The sequence below is a fragment of the Pygoscelis adeliae genome, unplaced genomic scaffold (assembly GCF_000699105.1).
Source record: "Pygoscelis adeliae isolate BGI_AS28 unplaced genomic scaffold, ASM69910v1 Scaffold63, whole genome shotgun sequence".
NCBI classification, from domain to species: Eukaryota; Metazoa; Chordata; class Aves; order Sphenisciformes; family Spheniscidae; genus Pygoscelis; species Pygoscelis adeliae.
In genome coordinates, this window is record NW_008824414.1 from 6,081,726 (window position 1) to 6,102,227 (window position 20,502).

General features: G+C 39.0%; 1 protein-coding gene across 1 annotated transcript in view; it reads left to right on the forward strand.

The window, feature by feature from the left end:
• The window catches only part of SLC6A2 (solute carrier family 6 (neurotransmitter transporter), member 2), a 74,942-nt gene that overhangs the window by 7,287 nt on the left and 47,153 nt on the right, over nucleotides 1–20,502 (forward strand). The window contains exon 3 of the mRNA XM_009320795.1: nucleotides 17,095–17,226. Coding sequence (XP_009319070.1) covers nucleotides 17,095–17,226 — 132 coding nt within the window. The remainder of the gene's footprint in view (nucleotides 1–17,094; nucleotides 17,227–20,502) is intronic.

The following is a 20,502-nucleotide window of genomic DNA, read 5'->3' on the forward strand; positions in this document are numbered from 1 at the left end:
ACATCTAAAATTTTACTGATGCCAAATGAAGTTGAGTAATGCCTAGTATGATTAACTGATGTGCTCACAGTGGGGGAGGATGATGCTCGGTCTTAGTTAACAAAGCTATTGTAGTTTTTGTACAAGACACTTTTAGTATTAATGTTCATTTTTGTTTCGTTTTCCTGCATAGTCATAGGCAAAATTAATATTCCCCATTGAAATTTGTGGAAAAAGAATTTACCAACATAAAGTACTTTTTTTGTGAGACAAGGTATTTGCAAGGTCAGTCATGTTCAGACAACTCATTAGGAAGCATGTAATTGTTGGATTAGTCACTGGAGACTTAGTGTATCATAAGAATCAGATTAAGCTTTTCATGAATTTATGAATAGCTGCAGATAAATATTTTAACAGTTCTCTAGCTATCATAATATACACTTTTAAACTCCTCTGAAGCATTATTTTTTAAGTGTTTTTAGACCACAGTATTTCTAGAAGAAATTGTTTGCTTCAGAGAACAGTTCGCCAGCAATCAATACACTTTAGAACAGAAGTATCTTACAGGTTATCCTAATGCTCCCTTTCCTATTCATACTTCCATGAGCTGTAATGCAGGACTGAGCAATCCACAGCACAGGTACCAAAGACAGCATACAACCAAATCCGACTATCCCCAAACAGGGCCAGCACAAACCCAGAAGCCAAGAGCTGTCACACATTGAGAATGACACCTGTGAAAGTATCACCTCCCACAGAGCTGTGAGCCTGGCTAGTGCACCGCTTCACCAAAAGCAAGCTGTGATGCTGACCAGCAGCACCTTGCCTTTCCACTAGGCTCTGCCCCCTGCGTTTTGCCAAGTGTCTGCCACCAAATTTAATCACTATTTTGAGAAAGAATATAATCTGGCACTTTACACTTCAAAGGTGGATGACCTTTGCCTTGTAATATCAGGGTTTACATTCCAAAATAGCATTGATGATGATAATACATCAACTTTGAAGTAATCTCACGGCAAAGCCTACGCCAAGAGTTTGACTCATCAGTCAATCAAAGCTTAGATGCAAATCTAGTGATTTTGGTTTCCTAATAAGGGCTTTTCAATTCCCATTAGCACATCGAACCAGTGACCTCAGATAGGTTAAACTGTTATGCTGATCTCCACACTGTGGCCACAAGTTTTGGGTTCCTGGGCATCGTGTGACATTGGGGACAATGTTCAGTTGTGTAGTGTGACAGTACCTCCTTCCCCAGAGCTGGATTCAGTGGCGAGCTCACGGTTGCCCTCTTCCCCGTCCCACATGACTTCATCACTTCTCTTTCCTTTCCTTGATCAGCCACGAATCATCTGGTGTACACAGAGCATAGATTCACCTAGGCTCACCAGCACCGTAGCTCACATGCCAGTTGCCAGCTGCTTCTCTGAAATTCCCCGTTCTCCTCTGCATGGTTTTTTGGCTCCGCAGAATAAATCTTCAGAACTGTAATGTCTGCAGGGTTATAAGCTACTATGTCATACACCTACTACATATGAAGCATTATGAATAGTTGATAAAGAAGAATTGAATCTTTCTCACCCAAATCTTTAATCAATTCTAAAATTCTAGTTTCCGACTCTGGAGTAAGATACCATGAAATAGCGTATAAGTGGTACACTATATGGACTCTCAGCTAAATACCTGGCTGAGCAGAAAAGTTATTTGTCCCTGAACAATTTTAGCAACCCTTAGACCGAATTTTACAAAGGTTCTAGATATGTACAAGCATAGAAAGGTTCTAGACAAGATTCATAGTACTTAGCTTGACATTACGCCTTAAGAGGACCATCCTGTGATCCCCTTGCAGGGCAAGCATTCAGAACTGATCTAAAGGGTGCTCCAATCAACCACCAAAACTGGTTTTCCACCTTTGCTTCTCCATGTTACCAAGACAATAAAAAAGCTGGTGTGAACCAAATGAGCTGTTCTGACAAAAGCAAAGATACCTCTTTCTAAGCATGCTGAATGAACACATTTTCATTACCACTCAGAAGTGCTTTATTCTAAAGTAAGAGGCAGAAAAGACATCAAGTAGTAAACTTAGTTCCGTTGTTTGGAAATTTAAAATCTCTGCTTAAGGTCTTCCTCCCCCCCGCCCTCATTCCTGTATGCCCTTCTCAATTCTGCCAAGAAACTGAAGTACTGAAATATCCCTAGAAAGCCATTCCAACAGGATATATATCCCTCCTGGCCAAGTAAATTCCAAAAGTCACATTAGGAAGCCTTCTACGTTCATATTAACACCTATTGAAACAGCTACAGGAGTTTCTTATAGTTTAGCTAGGAATCTCAGGTTTTGGATACTCATTCAAGCTGAAATAGCAGGCACTTAAGCTTCATCTGTTTCTAGTCTGTTTTCTCACTAACATCTTTTTAAGCTATTAAATTCGCTAGAAGCAATAGAAAATAGAAAGGCCATATTAGGAGTGTAGCAGCCAACAGCCCTTCTTTACTGAAGAACCCAAAATATCTCTAAGGAGACTGAGACATGGTCTACATGGTGTCGGGGCAGAATTTCCCTTTCATCTTTTGGCAAAATATCACAAACCTGTCTGTCAGTTCAGTGAATATGTGAATGCAGCTCTAGCGGTCTAAAGATGTTATTTCAAGACAGATACTTTCTTCCCCATACTTACACCAATACGAAACAGAATGCTAATACAACTACTTACACATAAGATCGGAGGGAACATATAGCTTTAGTGAGTGCTTAGATATGCTGTGAGGGAAATTATGATTAAAATCAGTCCACAAATTACTGAACCTCTTGCTGTGAATTAAAATGGAAACAAATGGTTTAAAGAATTTTGAGCAGTTCTGAGGAGCAACATCAAATAGCTCATGCCTTTATTTTTGCTGTGTCTAATAGGAAGCACATCAGCAACTCCCAGCTCTAAAGCCTTTGTCCCAGGTTAACCAATTGATTAAATAGTTAAGAACTGTAGTATGACTCTCTAATATTGGTTTGCACTGTAAACTCCATAGCATTTACATATATTGTAATTATTAGATGATGTTGCACCTAACTGCTCTCAGCACTATTACAAGATAAGAAACCCTAACCAAATAAATTATATACTTAGAGATATATTAAAATATTGTAATTCAGGAGGCAGGAGACATTTAAATGGAGTGTCTTTGTAATACAGTTCTAGATCTTTCAGTACTGCCTTGCTCTTAGTACTTTCCATTCTCTCTGTTTGTATCCTTCATACAGACTATACAAAACCATGATAATGGATTTGGGGGAATCTTGCAACTGACTCTTGACTTCTTGACTTGAAATGTGACAACAAGAAATTATTATTATTATTATTAAAGTTGAAATAAGTTGTATTCAGGACAACTCCACTGCCCCAATCCAGTTTCAGTGAAGAGTATGTAAAGATTCCAGGAATATCACACTGATTATAAACCTTCAGTTTCCCTTCCTCAGGGCATTTGGAGATAAAGGATTCATGTTAGTAGCCTATTACCCATGTCTTGACAACCTGTAATTCCCTCCTCCAACTACAACTCCTCAATCTTCCCCTTGCCTTCTCCCTGCCTCCAAGTTAAGTCTTGAACCTTTCATGGCAAGAATTCATCCTAATTGTGTAGATCTTATGCACTGGTGCCAAGTCAGAATAGTTTCAAATGAAAGGCTTTACTGACACTCAGAACTTGACTTCCTAAAGATGGATATCTGAGTCCTTCAGGAAATTGGCACCAAAAGTGCCTAGACCCCCAGTAATGCTGAATAATCCCTGTTCTCATGGAAATTCTGGAGAGATAACTGTAGTATAATTCAGCATCTTAATTTCTGTATAGATTTAACATACTTAATTTTAGCCGTACAGATTTTGAAACCTTTAATCTATAAAGAAGGAGGAAGGAGGTGGGGGAATGGAAGGGAAACAGTTAAGCTCCTTGCCTTGTGACATATTATTCTTCACGAAGACCATAGGAAAGAACCTCTAAACTACTTATCAAAGCTATCCTTTGTTTTATTTTCACTCTTCCTTCTCCCTTCCCCTATTCTCTATTTAAACAAGTTTTGCAATCTCTCTCCTGAAGCATGACAAAGGTGACAGCACAGTACACCACTTTGAGAGCTAGGGTCTACCATTCAGAAACAGAAACTGTCAGCAGGGAGGATTGGCTATGTAAGCCACATACTTCTTTACACTCCTATTCATCCAAAGCACACTACCAACTTTCCAGTGCACGGAATTCCGTGATAACATATTACTAAACAAAACTTGGACAGGATTAGGCAGGCAGTTGTCTTTTGCCAGTCCATAAATGTTTTTTATGACTAGCGTTCTGATTGCTGGTATGCAGTAAGACAAGCTGCCCTTACTATACAATATGCCTTTTTATATTCTTCAACAGCAGAAGAATATTACTCCTTTACAGTCTTTATTTCAGAGCTGGAGAAAAATACTGCATGATTTCCAAGCACTGCAATTAGTGATAGAGTGAGTAAAAAGCCATGTCTTGCTATAGCACTCTTGTTAGTTTGAGAAACAGCTTTTGTGGCATTGATGTACAGGAAGGATTGTGGCCGGGTAATTGCATAGCATTCATCTTTACTGAAGTCTGCAGAACTGTGGGAAGCCACTGATTTTCTGGCCCATTGGCAGCATGGAAGAATACACCCTATCTGATTGCCTCACTGACCATAAAAACAAGTTGTTACCATGGGCCTAGCATACGTACTGAAAAAAGCAGCCGAGTATTGTGTATCTTATTTTTTGCTAGCTATTTATAATTTATTCTGCACCTACTGAACTATGCATACTGAATAGCACTCTTCACTGATTCAACTTTTCTTTCTTTCTTTCTCTCTTTTTCTCTTCTGTAATCAAACACCTCTTGCAGTGTCTATCCTGAAGCATACCAAAAGTGACAACACATTACTTGCCCTTAAGATCTGTATCTTGAGGAAAAGTATGATACTGATTCCAGTCAAATTCCAGTTTAATAAAAAAAGGAGGAAAGGCTAGACTTTTTCTGACACACCACTCTAGAGTAGAGTAACAGAAAACTGTTTTCAGACCACAAGGTGGAGCAGCAGATCCTTATAGATCTTAGTAGATCCTAACCTGATAATTAATGTAACAGCAACCTACTGCATTTATAGAAAAAAAAAAATTACTGGAGGACCTAACAGGGTGGCTCATGACTTTGAAATACAGAGCTGCCCAGTAATAGCAATGATTGTTCCCAAGCAGACCCTTCTTGGATTTCCTGATTCATTTCATTTATTAGGACATTATAGGAGTGGCAGCTTTTAGTGATGCCTAATTCACATCAAGGAGCTCACTTGTCAGCATGGCCACAACAACAGCAAGGAGACAATCCATTGATAACAAGATATGAGCCCCTGAACACACCATTTTTTAAATGAGTGCAACATTAAAATGGAGATAGTCTCTTCCCCCCAAGGAATGATACAGGAGAGAATAATTTCTCAAATACTAAGTTTAGGAGGTTGTTCTCTGCAGTCCTCTTGAAAGATTTACCTTTGGAAAACAAGCTCCACACAGACTTTCACTACCATTCTACAATGAAGAGCCATGCTATTTTTTTTTTTTTCTTCTTCAATGCTAATATAGCTCGCCTTCCAGCAGATCTCAGCGCCTTGCCTTCTTGGCAGAAACATCATTATTTCATAACACTGGTAACGGAAAGCAAAGAGTTTCAGTGAGCAAGAACAATTAAGTATATTGGACTAACTATGATATTAGAAAGTTCAAGGCCAAGTGTTACCAAAACATCAAGTTCACAGCTTCGAAGCTACTCAAAAGTATCTCTGCTACACGACTCTTCATCAGCATGCAGGACTGTATCTGTCTACTGATGTCCAATAAGACTGATGCTAGAAAAAGGTTCAAAAGCTCGTGCCCCCAACTGAGGGGTGATTATAGCTGTACATAGGCATCTTATAAGACTTATCACAAAACTAAGGACTAGCTTGTGCTGTGCAGTGCTTTTGTCTCCTCTCGAAAGAGAAATGCAGATGTGTCAATGAGATCATGAGGCAGGTGTTGGTGAGACCAGAGACACTCCAGGATTTTGTTTTGGGGAAGAGTTTGATCATTTGCTCCTTTTCTGCCGTTTGTTTCTCATTTATATATGGCTCCACAGCCTTAGTTAAAATCAATAGATTCATAAACCACAAGGGAGAAATCCTGACCCAGCTGAAGTCAATGGGTGGTTTTTTTCCATTGACGTCACCAGAGCTAGGATTTGAACCCAAATAACAGACGTCTCTCTCTTAAGGACTCCTAAGTAGACAGAATTTCCAGACTAAGAATTATGTGAGAAAAAAAACAGAGTAAAGTAATAAAAAACTATTCAGACTAAGCTGATATAGAAGACTTCCACTGACTAATAACTGATCTTCACTCAGTGCAATAGCTCAGTACTTCACCTAATAAGCAAAATGTCAGGACTTACATAGATGATGGTCATTATTACACAAAATGAACTTACTCTGTGAGAGTTAGACTATGACCTCGGCTTTCTCCCATGTAGGGCTCAAGCAATAAAAAAAAAGTACTATTTTAAGAAGTGCTTTTTACTCTTGCAGTTTCATAGACACAAATGATTAAGCAAGAATCTCTTTCTAGCTCTCAAGGCTAAAGAGAAAAGCTGGGAAAATACAAAGCAAGTACAAGACTAAAAGCCAGAAGGCAAATAAAAGGATTGGACTAGAAGATCTTACATTTTAAGACATTTTAAATTATTCTGGGGCCTAACCCATGGTTTTTGAACTTTTTTAATTGGCGGTTGAGAGAATATAGCTGGCATTGGTTACTCTCTCTCCCTTGACTCTTCCCTAACAGAAAGTGACAGAAAACAGTTACCAGGCTATTCCTAAATTGCAGGTTAATCCTTCATTGACACATACAGAGGCTGATGACAAAATCACTGTCTCTAACCCTAAATTAAGAGATTTGGAAATCTTCAAGATCACCTACATTTTTCCTTCTAAATACTGTTTTACAGTCATGAGGTATAATGTGTTTTAAAGCTGTTTAGAAATACGAAAAAAATACAGCTGTATGATAAGTTGAAAACACCAAGCTCAGCCACACTGATTTATCATAAGGTCTGAGTAACCAGCGAATAAAATTGCCCCACAATCTGCCCTAGCAAAAGTTTGCACTGTGACAAAACAAGAAGGATTTTGCTTCAAACTGTTAATAGGCCTCTGCTTCATCTTGGCAGTGAGCTATGATGGGCCCTGAGGTCCTTTACGCATTCTTCTATGGCATTTCAAGCTAGGAGGCCCTGTGCAGAATGGCAGTGATGAAATATGTACTGGACAGCTTAGACTGAGGGAAAAATTTACTTCATTGCTTGAAGCCTATTAGAAAAATAGTCCACTAAATAAGAACAAACATAAAGCTCAGGTTTCAAACTTAAATAAAAACTTTTGTCTGATTAATGCCCACAGAAGAGGGAGAGTAGTCAGACAGAAAATGAAGGAAGGGTGTTGCTAGCCAGTACAGCTAGATTGATGCAGCACTGTTATGGTTTCATACTGGTCTAGGTAAGACTCCATTTATCCTTTGGAGCAAGGGAACATCAAGAGAAGTAGTTCTTAGAGTCTTCCTGTTGCAGGGATGCTACTGAGAAGTTTGGCTTTGTGCCCACAATGCCCAAATTCTCAGAGACCCCACCTGACGGCTCTGCACTGCATACAGAATATTACCAGCACTACCCTAGAGCAGATACAGATTTTTTTCCAAATAGAAAGGTTTTCTGTGAAGAATGCTGTGACAGTTTTTATGAAATTCTTGTGTTCAGTGCTAATAAAAAGGTACAAAGTAAAGAAGCCGCAGCCATTTGGAAGCTACCCTCGCCCAGACCTTCCAAAATTTTAGCACAATCCAATAGCAACTATAATCTTTGATAAGAGTACAGGGTTTTGCATTGTCCTAGGCAATTACGCAGTACTAGCCATCACTGTAACAGTAAATTTGCCAAAATTGTGGCTAACAGCATCACATACACAGCCATTAAAGTTTACAAATGAATTAAATTGATGCAATATGTCTTGTATAAGAAAATATTATTTATGTCTAGATAGCATACTACCCATTTCAAAATATGTGTGAAATCTGTACTTTGCAGTATATATAGGATGTCTAAGAAATATAGATGTCTCAGAAAACTGTACATAAAGAATACTTCCCAGTAGTGTTGACAGAAAACATAGGTGGGTTTTAATAAAACATGGAGAATGGCTTTATCGTGTATGTAACTCTTTGCCTTCTACTTCAAAGCCCTGTATAAACATGCATTATATGTAGTTTACAGTACAGTTATTCTGCTTCCTTTACTGGCATCAGAAAGAACATTCATCCTGAAGGGTTCATTTGTAGTGACTGAGAGTAAAGGTTAGATTTACTAGAATTCTTATAGATAGGAACATGTAACTGTCTCATACTTCTGTGACAGAACGTAACCTTTTATTGATAGGAAGAATTTAGAGGATTCTGTTGTGCAAGAGTTTGTAAAGATTAAGATAGTACAGAAAGTATTACACTATTACAAATAAATCTCTAATAAAGCCTGGAAAGAAAAGGAATGTTTTGCTTTGGTCATCGAGTCCAAAAATTGGAGTTACACTTAAAATTGGATTAATCACTGAATGATAAGGCAAGTTTTAAGTGTACCTCAGAGTGTTTATACTTGATTCTTCTCTAGCAGAATTTCAAGACATTTACCTCCTATTGGTTTGTACATTAATCCTCTTGAAAGCTGCCTGGCACTTGTCTGGAGCTGATTTAAGATGTCTTAAGCACTTTGTTTTACCCTGGCACAGTTATGAATCTCATGCTGCCTAAAATGGGTACTGTGTCCTCTCCAGAGGGTGCTTAACTTTGGGGCTGTTTTTTATTTTGACAACATCCAAAAGAAAAGCAGTCTTTAAGAGAAACACCCTCCATCCGAGGTTGTGTTGTGAACCAGAAATTGCACTGTTACATGGACAGAACAAAGCACGTTTAACATGCCTTGTCTCACTGTGTACATTAGCTACTACTGTGGCTCTAATTAGCTCTGCTAGGGCAGTCGTATCACCTCATATTAGGCACCCAACGCAGGTGGCGTAACTAGGAGGTGAGTCTACCCTGTACAATGTACATAGGACAGCGAGCAGCTCCCACAAGGGCAATCCTGAGAATGTTAGAAAGAGTAGAAAGATCAAAGCAAGGACTAACACTGCCTAAATGAGGGGCTGAAAATCCGGAGGATTCATCCCAGGCTCTCTCTGGTAAGGTGGAGGAACGTCTCGAGGATGTAAACTTGGCACTCCTGAAGCATCAAATGTGCAGCTCAAAGTGGGTACCATAACTTAATGTGGGTACAAGAAGTGCCCACATAACTCTTCAACCTGACAATATATGAACCTGCTACACCAAGAAATGCCAGTAAGGTGGGGATTTTCGACAGAAAAGCAGGAATCACTGTTACACCGTAATTCATCAGTTTAGTTCACTCAGTCTCTTAGATTATAAAAAGGCCAAAACACTTGATTGCAGCACTTAAGCATCTTTCACAGGAGGGAAATACAAAGTATTGCAGGGTATTTTAATTTATCAGGGAAAGCACTGCCACAATCAAATGTCAGATATATTCAAATTAGAAATTTTTTTTTTAATTAGTTTTATAACACCAAAGTTATTAACCTATGAAATAAACTACCAAAAAAAGAAAAGGATCTGCCTGGTATCTTCAAATCAGGATTGTGTTTTTCTGTCTGAAACTCTGGTTTACATTAGACAGGAAGTTAGATCAAAGTATCTAACAATTCATTCTGGCATCAAAATCAGATGGATCCATGAATTTTGAAAACATTCATTTTAGTTTACAGCTGACTGAGACAAAACAAACACAAATGAACATACAAGTTCTCTGAGAAGAGAGAGAGAAAACTATGACTAACAGTCTGTATCTGAACCGAAGTAAAACTGTAGTTGCCAAAATCTCCCTGGCACAAAGCAAGGACTTTCCTACACTTAAGAGACAGCTAAAGCTGATGAAGTAGTATTTCCTTTCACGTACATGACTATATTCTGTACATGACAGAAAATAGTTTTTCAGTACACACATTTCAAGGAAAACTTATCACATGAGGTTATGTTGTTACGGATTTTCTAGTGCTGGAATCCAGCAAAACCTGCTTATCTTGATCCACAAGCTCACAGCAAATAGCTTCTGATGTCTTCATTCAAAAATATTTTTAGCCATGGATGTTCTGCCACCAATAAATCTGGGTACCTTTTGACAGACACTTTATTTTGTACATCTCAAGTACAGCCTACACCTTACATGGGTGGTTTTGTTGGTATGCAATTGCAGGTGAATATAACCTCGTGTCACCCCTAATAATTGCAAAGTTGGGGAAAAAACACAAATAGAACACTCCTATTAATAAAATGATAGAATAGTATTTTGTCCTCTTAATTTAGTGTCTCTTAAGTTTCCAGTCATGCCTATTGTGAAGCAGCAGCATTCTCCAGCTAGGCATCAGCACACTGACCTGGCAGTCCAGTACTGTGCACTTCCCCTGACCAGCACCTTCTGACGAGCTTGTGAACTAGAAAATTCGCCGTTTTGTCCCCAACAGTGTTAGCTGTTGCAGGAAAGGATACCACTACTCCTACAAACCCTGTCCTATTGAACATTAGTAATAGTGATTTAATAAATCACCTAACAAAACAGTCTACAAGCTGGCTCCACATTCCAGCTCACTTACTCTCTCATTTCTTGTTTAAACCAGCCAGGTAGTTGAAAAAAGAAAAAGGCACAAAATCAACAAAATGGATTTGGGCAGGAATGTTAGTAGCTAGACCTTCACATTGTTACAAACTCCAAGTTATTTACTTACCAAACTACTGTCAAAACTCACCTTGATGCTAATTCATTTATTTAGAAACAAAGGGGTGAGCTCCAGTAGTACCTCTGCTATAAGGAGGCACGATATAAAACCAAAAGCTATCACTGCAACCTTGTAAAGCAGATTTTTGGACTCTCTATGGTCACACTCACAGCAGAAGATGGGAATGGCTTAATTTCCTAAGCTAGCAGCAGTGAGAGTGTTGTGACGGTCAGCAGCAGGAACCGCCCGCAAAGCTCCAGAGCTCCCACTGCCACGCTGGCCATCTTGGACCAACCTGATTTATATTCTCTTAAACCCACCATGTCTCTTTATTTATTCTTTAATTTCCTACCAAACAACATAGGCCAGGGTTCTGTTCTTGTATGTTCCTGCGATTATCTTTAAACTACACACTGTTGTAAATGTTATCATTTCATTAATTTATGTAAATAGGACCTTAGCCAATGACCTGGGTGTTATTTATGAATGAATCATGCTGCTCTGAGTGGCTGGGTATATTTAACTCTCATTAATTTGATCAAAATAGCTACTAATGGGTTTCTTTAGCTCATTACTCTTGTAACAAAAAGCCAGAGATGACTGGGTTTGCATGGAAGGGCTTGGGTAACCCTTTCTGTTACAACCCAGTGACCAGCTTATAAATACACTGCACTTCAAGTCACTTCAAGTGGTTTCAAGGCAGTAGCAGGTTAACGGCTCAAGATAAAAAAATACAGGCTTCAGTTGGCATCAGCTTATGAACAGCATTGAACCATTTCTGGAAACTATTTGCTTTCACTTTCTTTTGAGTGAAAGGAACGCTATTAAAATTGGAATTCTGGAAAAACTGAAGGCTCTGAGCCCAAATTGAGAGTATAAATAGGTTCAAATCTAGCAACTGTTTGTTAGAGGGAATAGCTAAATATAAGGGTTTCAAAAGAAACATGTCACTCACCATGGTATAGCTCCACTGGATTTATGATTCAGAAATACTTTCCATGAAAAAGGTTGCATACTTGGAAGATTTTATTGCATACTTGGAGGATTTTATATGTGCAAAGTGCTGCTTAAGTTTTTATAGTGTGTCATGCGATCTGTTTTGCAGAAAAATGTTATTTTTGACTACTATAATCTATTGCTGGCTGGGTTCAACATCATCATACAGCTGCTGTTAAAATCATCATCTTGGCTTTGACACTGAGGTTACATCATGCTCCTTTGTATCTCTGACTTCTCTTTGCTGTACCATGCAAACCCTTATTGCTTTTAATCTCAGGTCAGTAAAGGTCTACCCTTCCACCCCTTCTTCCCAGGAGTCAGCAGCAGGCTCAAGCTCGCCTCCTTCAGAGGTGCTCTCGGTGGCGGCGCAAGCCAGCTGGTAGCTAGTCTGCTGAAGAGCCAGAACTAACATTCATGTACTAAGAAATGCCTGCCTTTCCGACTACTTAGTTTTTCTACCTACAGTGATCTTGTAAAATCTAGATTTCAAGATCTCTGCATCGGGGACTTCCTTTTTCATTCACAAGACTCTGCACAGATTAGAGTTTCACCCCATTTCCCTTGTTGTCTGAGCAAATGTACTGCATTCTATCAACTGTTTGCTGATACTGTTTGAAGTACTATTTATTCTGTATGAAAAAAACAAGCAGTGTTGATCAGATACAGAGATTAGCTTGTATTTCAATTCACCAGTTGGGAGATCTTTGTTTTTAGACTCTTTTCCTGCACAAATACTGGAAACACTCCTATCTGAAAACATACTGTAATATTTGCTCAAAGTTTGTTGTTTTAGCAGACATCCCCACCAGTTAACATTTTGACTAGAATAACCATCGGAACAAATGCAGAAGGCTAACGAGCACAAATAGTTCAAAGTTGTTCCAACTACCCCTGTCCTGGCCTGCTTCTTGTATGTGCATCAACAAATCCTTTTAGGATAACAGTAGCTGTTTAAATGATCTTTTTTCAGTCATTAGTAAATTAATGCTCGCTCTTTCTGGCATTTAAAAGTGAGATGAGACCTCCTTGTAGGATTGAGAGAAGTATTTAGAGCTGTATTCCTCTTTCTTCCCGCCCCCTAGGATGCTGTGAACGCTGAAGAACAGAGGGAGGAGGCACTTTTTGGTGTTATACCAAAATTAAGAAGTTGTTTTGGCACCGAACACAGGAATGCAAAGCCTGTCTTGTATTTTGTCCTTCATTAATTAAATATAATAGTTTTTTTTAAAAACTTCTGTGTAAGTTTCCACTTGAAGTTTCACACAGATGGTTCTTGTAGAAGCTGAGGGTTTGACCTAATCTAGTTTTGAGTAAGACACAAGGCTGTCTTACCTCCATGTATATACACTGACACCTTAAGGGACGTATATGGATCTCATTAAATCTGTTAACAGAGATGTAGCAATTTGCAACAGTCCAAGGCCAACCTGGGGCTTTTGAGCTGCATCTGACTCAGTAGCAAGTCAAATATAGCTCTTATGCCAGGGCTGTAATACAGATGTTAATTGCTTCAGATTTTGAGCTGTAAAGGGAAATTAGGAACCATTAGGGATTGCTGAGACCAATATTGCCTTGTGGGATGCAGCTGTGTGCTCAGCCCCATCCCATCACACAGTGGGGGGAGTGGAATCCCCTCAAGTGCTCTCAGTATGTTACTGCCAGTGTAGCAATCCCACAGATTGCATTCCCTCAGCTCTCTGAGGTAGGTAGATCTTGGCAAGCTAGTCTGAAGCGTTAGCCAAACTGTGTGCCCCCTAAGAGTTCAGCTATCTAGGCTATACAAATCTGACTGGCCCCTTGGATTCATGCAATTAAAGCACGGCAGTTTCTGCGGCCTTTCTGGCACAGGCGAGAGTGACACAGCTGGCATCATGTCACTCTTCCTAACACATTCTGACTTCATAGACCAGGTAGGCATTAACAGCAAGGCTGCGCCTTCAGACAAGTCTGGTATGATGCTCAAATTCATACCAGTGGACCTAAAGCAAGAGGCCCACCAGGATGCTGGTTTGTCTCCTTCCTGGCCCACAGGATGTTAGAATCACACACACAGAAGACAGTATGAAGTCTCCTTCCAAATACCTCTTGTTCATAAGATACTGTACACAAACCAGTCCTATGATGGAGCCTCTGTGCAATCACAGCGAGGCTGATAATATATCACACGTGTGCTGTCTATAAGCATTTGCACACCGTTCTATTTTGCAGCAATTTGAATGCTACTTTGACCATCATTTATTCTCTGCTGAAGTGCCCATGATCTCAGAAAGGGTTCAGTGAACACAATGAAGTTTAATTCTGGATATTAGCTAGGAAGAGAAGAGCAAATATCAAGATATTTACAAAATACCTGACTTTTTGCTATTTTTTACCTCATCAGAAGCTGCGAAACAAGAAGTTTCCAGAAGTCTCCAAAACATTAAGTCAACTTAATGTGACTAAGCACCCTTTCTTTGATATTTATCTCAATTTCAAAATACTTCAATCATTTAGTTACCTGAAAAGTAACCCAGCTATGAAACCCTGCCATACTGCGTAACTGCTCTTTGCTGAAAATTACACCACACCATATTAATCCCTTGCGGGGGCAGGGCGGGGGAAGAAAAAAAAGAAAGAAACCTCCTTTAACTAAAGCCTGAAATGACTCGCAGCCAAATAGATGACGCTTAAGCAAGTATGCCTAAGTACAGTACACTTCACAGTTCATCATGGTATTAGTCATACTTGGAAAACACGTATTTTAAACTAGCATTTAAACGTACGTCCACTACACATCTCCGGGATTAATTTTCTCAGACACAAATTTCCCTATTCAATTTGTGGCATCATGTTTTCCACAGTGTCTTGACATTAAAATTAATCAAACAGCACTCTGTGCAAACTCCACACCTCCCAAATACAAGCTAGGTTTGTGAGTCAGCTCCACACACTGTAACACTATCGAAGCAAGACAAGTATGGCACTTCAAAGGCTGTCACTTACAAGAAATCTGACAGTAAAACTACCTAAAATAATTTTTCTAGATACTAGATATAGTGAAAGCAATATGTAGTGTCCCAGACTGATCTAGCTGAGTATGTTTCAACATTGAACAGAGCTCAGAACTGCAGGGTATCAAGTATTTGTTGACTACAAATATTTTTTTCCCCTACAATATTCAAACATATGACAGTTCAACATGACAACCATAGAAAGCAGCTTATAAACAACACTGAAATATTATTAAAACATGTATCACTGGTACTGTAGTAGCTTATGTGAATACAGGTTGCATTCACGCAACACTCCATATAAACATCATGAAAAAGAAGATTCTTGCCCCCAAAGTGATACAACCAATATATTTCAGCTTTTAGGATACCTTCTCAAAGCTTTAAGCTATTCTTTATTTCTGTTGATATACCTTGTCTCTCTGTTTCATTGCAAGATTTCAACTTTCAAATGCCTAAACTTACAACCGAATGCTCAATACATCGTCCTTACTATTATGTCACAGCATGTTACTTTTAGAAGTAGATTTGTGGTATGACTAAGAGAATAAGTTTGTTTTTTCCATTCTTATTCTCCAGTATATACTCAAAAGTCCCTCTCTGAACAGACATACTAGGCAGCTCACACTAGTAATATCTGTGGAAAGCAAATATGAAAGGTAAAGGAGGAGCAACTATTCAGACTTTTAAAAGCACAACAGTACTTTCAGAAGTCCTTTTTAAGTACACAGTTCACTCTGCTTACTGGCATGTTTCAGATAGCTACAGTCACGCTTTTATACTTTTATAGACTACGCATACCTTCTGTAAGTTTATATATTTAGAAGCAGTGCAAACTTATTTCCTTTTGTAAGGGAAGTTTTCAAGTTACTAAAGCAGTACAGCAGATTTTAAAGGTTTGCAAAAGCTCCTACTACTTGCTATTGGGAGAAATAGACAGCTGCTGCTATTTTTCTTTTTTCTTTTGCTGAACAATTTAACCATGTTTTTCACAATCTAGTTTCTTTTTCATAGGTAACTCCTAAGGAGAGCAGTCAGTCATTCAGAATATGCAGTTACTCTGTCAGCTCCATATTTATCAAAACAGCCTAATCATTTTTTATAAAAATTTTACATGAATTGAACTGTTCTGGACCAAGTAAGCTATGCAATAAAATAAAAACTATACTTCACAGATACCACAAAGCAGAGGACTGACAGAGCATCCAGTTATTAAACATGACACCAACTATAATTGTTTTATAGTATCACATGTAGCCATGCACTGGGGGAGTCTTCTTTCTGTGACCTGGATCATATAAAATAGCCACAAAATTTTCAGATAGTTTTGACATTAGATGATCCTTTTGTATTTCAGTTGGCAATACTTTTTATGATAGTAGCACTGAGACATCAGGATTTTTCCACAGGGGACAGTTTCTGTGGTATGAACTCACGAGAGAATCCTCAATCAAGTGAAGTTATGTATTCCAGGAAGGTGCAAGCAGCCCCAGCACTGTCCTGCTGCAATATAAAGACGCTGTTACTTGAGCCCAGCAGTGAAACCAGACCAATCCTAGTACATACTCCACATTAATGGCAATGAGTATCACTAGGTTGGAGAAGGGGTGCGTTGTCTAACACATTTCATAAGAATAAGGGAATTTATTAAAGCAAAAACCAAAATATGCCATGGAAACCCAAATTCCATGTGACTGACCAGTAGTGATTCACTTTCAAGCCAGAGGTTCCTGCAGACACCTTACACAGTATGACTTAAACTGCACTTACAGGAACTTGCACAACATTTTTTTGCTTCTGTCACTGGCCTCCATGCTCCGTTTTGAACATCCTACACTAAAAAAAACAACAAAATTTTTCATAGTCCCTTTCCCTTTTAGCTCTGCAAGTGTGTTCGGCATCATTTCTTCTTCAGTTAGGGATTAATTTTCAGGGACACATTTTTTTTCCCTCTGAAGCCAAAAAGCAGAGGGCAAACATTAAGGGTAAATAGAAGCCATGCTCCACAGCTTTTTTCAGGGGTTATGTCTCTGAGACCTTAAAAAAATACAGGAAAGGAACAAGAGAACATGGGTTCTTCCTTCCTGATATTTCCTTTCTACTTCGCAAAGGCAGTGACTTTGTTTTTAGCCAGTAAAAGCAAGCAATAGAGAAAGCAAAATGTAACCAAAACATATCAACTACAAGGTCTAATTATTCTCTTTCCAGGTGCTTTTCTTATTCCCTATATCCTCTTCCTAATCATTGCTGGAATGCCCCTGTTCTATATGGAATTAGCACTGGGACAGTATAACCGAGAAGGGGCTGCCACTGTGTGGAAAATCTGTCCAGTTTTCAAAGGTAAGTGTCCCTCTGCTCACTTAGCACCATGAGGGTGCCACACACTTGTGATCACAAAGTAAAGGTCTCTCATCTTTCCACAGACAGCATGATATTTGCTGACCTTTCCTCAACCCTTGAAGTCAGAAGCCTTTTTGTTACCACAGGTGGAGCACAAAATGAGAAAAGCCACAGAAATCATCTTCAGGGTTATTGCTGAGGAGTGCAGCAGAGAGCGATGAGCACGGGCAGTTCAGCCCTGTCCTCCCTTTCCCCTGAACATTGGGGAGTGGGAGGAACTGGGTATCTCTAGGTGGAGGGAAAGGCTGGCAATGCAAACATTTAGAAATACAAAATCCCATCCAGGTCAGTTCAGCCTTGTCTCCCCCAGTGACTAACATACCCACTGACTCCATTCAGTTCATTGTGTGGAGCTTTCTCAGCAAAAGTCAGCACACCACAGCGGCTAGAACGCTAGAGTTGTGAAGACTGTAGTTCAGCTGCTAGACTTGTAACATCACACAAGTTATCTGTGGCTCTATACCTCAGTTTTCCTGCCTATGAAATGGGAGCAATGATTCTGACAAGACTTTGTAAAGTGGTTTTCAAATTTAGCAATGAAAAGCACTTATTAAAACCTGAACATTATTATTACTATTGAGTGTTTTCCATGGGGGTTAACTCTCCACCGCCACTGAATAAAAGGCTATGGAGTGTTGTCTTGTGCACTGAGCTGCAATTATTCTGCAAGGAAGAAACAACCGAGGTTAGGTGTTTGGATACTGATCAGGGTGTTTGGCACTGATCAGGGATAAAGGGATCTCTCTGGGTAAAAGCAGCCATATACTTTCTGTACCTGAAACAAGTATTTCTTAAGGAACCTCAAGAATTTTCTTAAGCATTGCTTACCAGCAAAAATTGTAAGTTCCCTTGTATCTATGCCAGATTATATCTAAAATCTTATGTAAAAGCCTTTTCAACACAGAGCTATCTGAAATGAAACAACTCAAGCTCAGCTGATCTTACAAGCTTAAAATTCAGATCATGTTCATCCCGTGACTGACAAAAGCTGAGGAGCTTAACAATAGCAGTCCAAACTTGGCAGATCCGATGCTTGGATATAGGTTACACTGAGTAAATGTTAGTCGTCTTTCTCAAAATACAGCTTTCCTTTTCAAGGAGGCTAGTGCCGCAGAATAGGAAAACTGCAGGGATTTTTTCTTATCAAACCCAAAACTCACAGCAAAACTAGAGATATAATAAAAAATAAATAAGCGAGCTAATAAAATATGTGTCCCAAAATTTTAAAATTAATTCATCTAGATTTATCTAGCCCTTCTATAATTCCTTCACGGGAGACAAAATTCATCCCAGCACCCAGGAACCTGAAGACCCTTGCTCAATCAAAATTCCTGCCGGTATCAGTTAATACCTTTGGATGGCAATGAGGATTTTGAAAACCTAACTGCAAATTTAGACCTTAAAGATCTCAAAATGTTTGAGCCAAATACCACTGTGCTCAGAGGTACTCTATCTGTTGACTTCAGGATTGAAAAGATGATGAGAAAGGAAAACAGAACTTATTTCATGTATGGTCTTGTTGACATTCCAGCTGTGTTTTTAAGCTGACATTTTCAAGGTGGACTAAACTTACGTTACTGTTGATTTTTAAGTGTACTTATTACTAGGATATAGAATAGCATAAGTTATTTGATTCTTAAAAAGTAATAAGCATTAAGTTGTATTTGCACCTCAGCACTAGTATAAACTCAGTACTTTTAAAGTTTTGACCAAATCTTCTGATCACATACAAACACATTTTACTGCTAATGCTTTTGAGTTGTTTCTGGAATAACTCAAATCTCACACTCAAATGAAAACTACGCAGTCTACACAAATTTGTAACAGCTTCTCTAAATGAAAAAGCACTACAGGACTAATTTTAGCTATTAATATTAGTGCTATGAACTCTAAGGACTCTACTTCTAATGAGATGCTCTCATAATGCATGCCATTAAAAATATACCCTGTGACCTTTGCACCACAGTCTGTTTTCATCTCTGCATTTTCCAGGGTCTATTTTACAGTGTGGGTGGTGCAGCATTATTTTTAAGAAAAGCTAGACCTAGAAACAGGAGAGCAAATTCACTCCTGAACTTTCTTATGATTTCAGAGGAGTGACGTTTAAGATACATTTAATATCAAGATTAAAAAATACTGGATCAAGTATCTATCATTGTCTTCCTGAATTGGAGTAATTTCAGGAACACTTTTTTTAAACAAAAGTCATCCCATTTCAGTGCAACATATATTGTTCATACTTAGTATTTTAACATTCACATTAATATTTAAGAATTATCCCCTTGGGTGATTCCCCCCCTGCTCCATTCTATTGATCATAATGTATCACTACAGTTTGAGTGTTAATGTACTGCACCATGATTTAAGCACCAAAGATTTGATGATACAATTTCATCTTTACTTTCACAGTCTTCTCCCCAACATTAGGGATGAGCAAACTGGTCTATGTATTAAAAGCCTCCTGAAGAGCAAAGAGTAACTTTGGTATCTGCAGCAGTCTTTGAACTGCCTACTCCTTCAGGGTCAGCATCTGTTCCTTATGCAAATTTTAAACCAAGGATTAATATTCAAAGTGTGTGCTACTTCCTTGCTTTATCAAGAAATACAAAAGCCTAATAATCTCCAACTGCTAGGCCTCCAATACAGTATCACCAAAAAACTGAACTGAAGAAAATGAGAAGGAAAGGTTTACACTTAGGTGCTGTGAGAGTACAGTGATGGTAGTCATAAAACAGCTGTAGTCTCTACCTGTTATATGTAATACATACAACTTCGGGACAGGATTCAGAGAACAATGCTGCACACAGAGTGAAGGAAGAATGATATATAGAATCATAGAATAGTTTGGATTGGAAGGGACCTCTCAAGGCCATCTAGTCCAACCCCCCTGCCGTGGGCAGGGACATCTTCAACTAGATCAGGTTGCTCAGAGCCCCATCCAACCTGACCTGGAATGTTTCCAGGGATGGGGCATCTACCACCTCTCGGGGCAACCTGGGCCAGTGTTTCACCACCCTCAGCGTAAAACATTTCTTCCTTCTATCTAGTCTAAATCTACCCCCCTTTAGTTTAAAGCCATGCCCCCTTGCCCTGTCGCAACAGGCCCTGCTAAAAAGTTTGCACCCATCTTTTTTATAAGCCCCCTTTAAGTACTGACGGGCTGCAAGAAGGAATCCCCAAAGCCTGCTCTTCTCCAGGCTGAAACACCCCAACTCA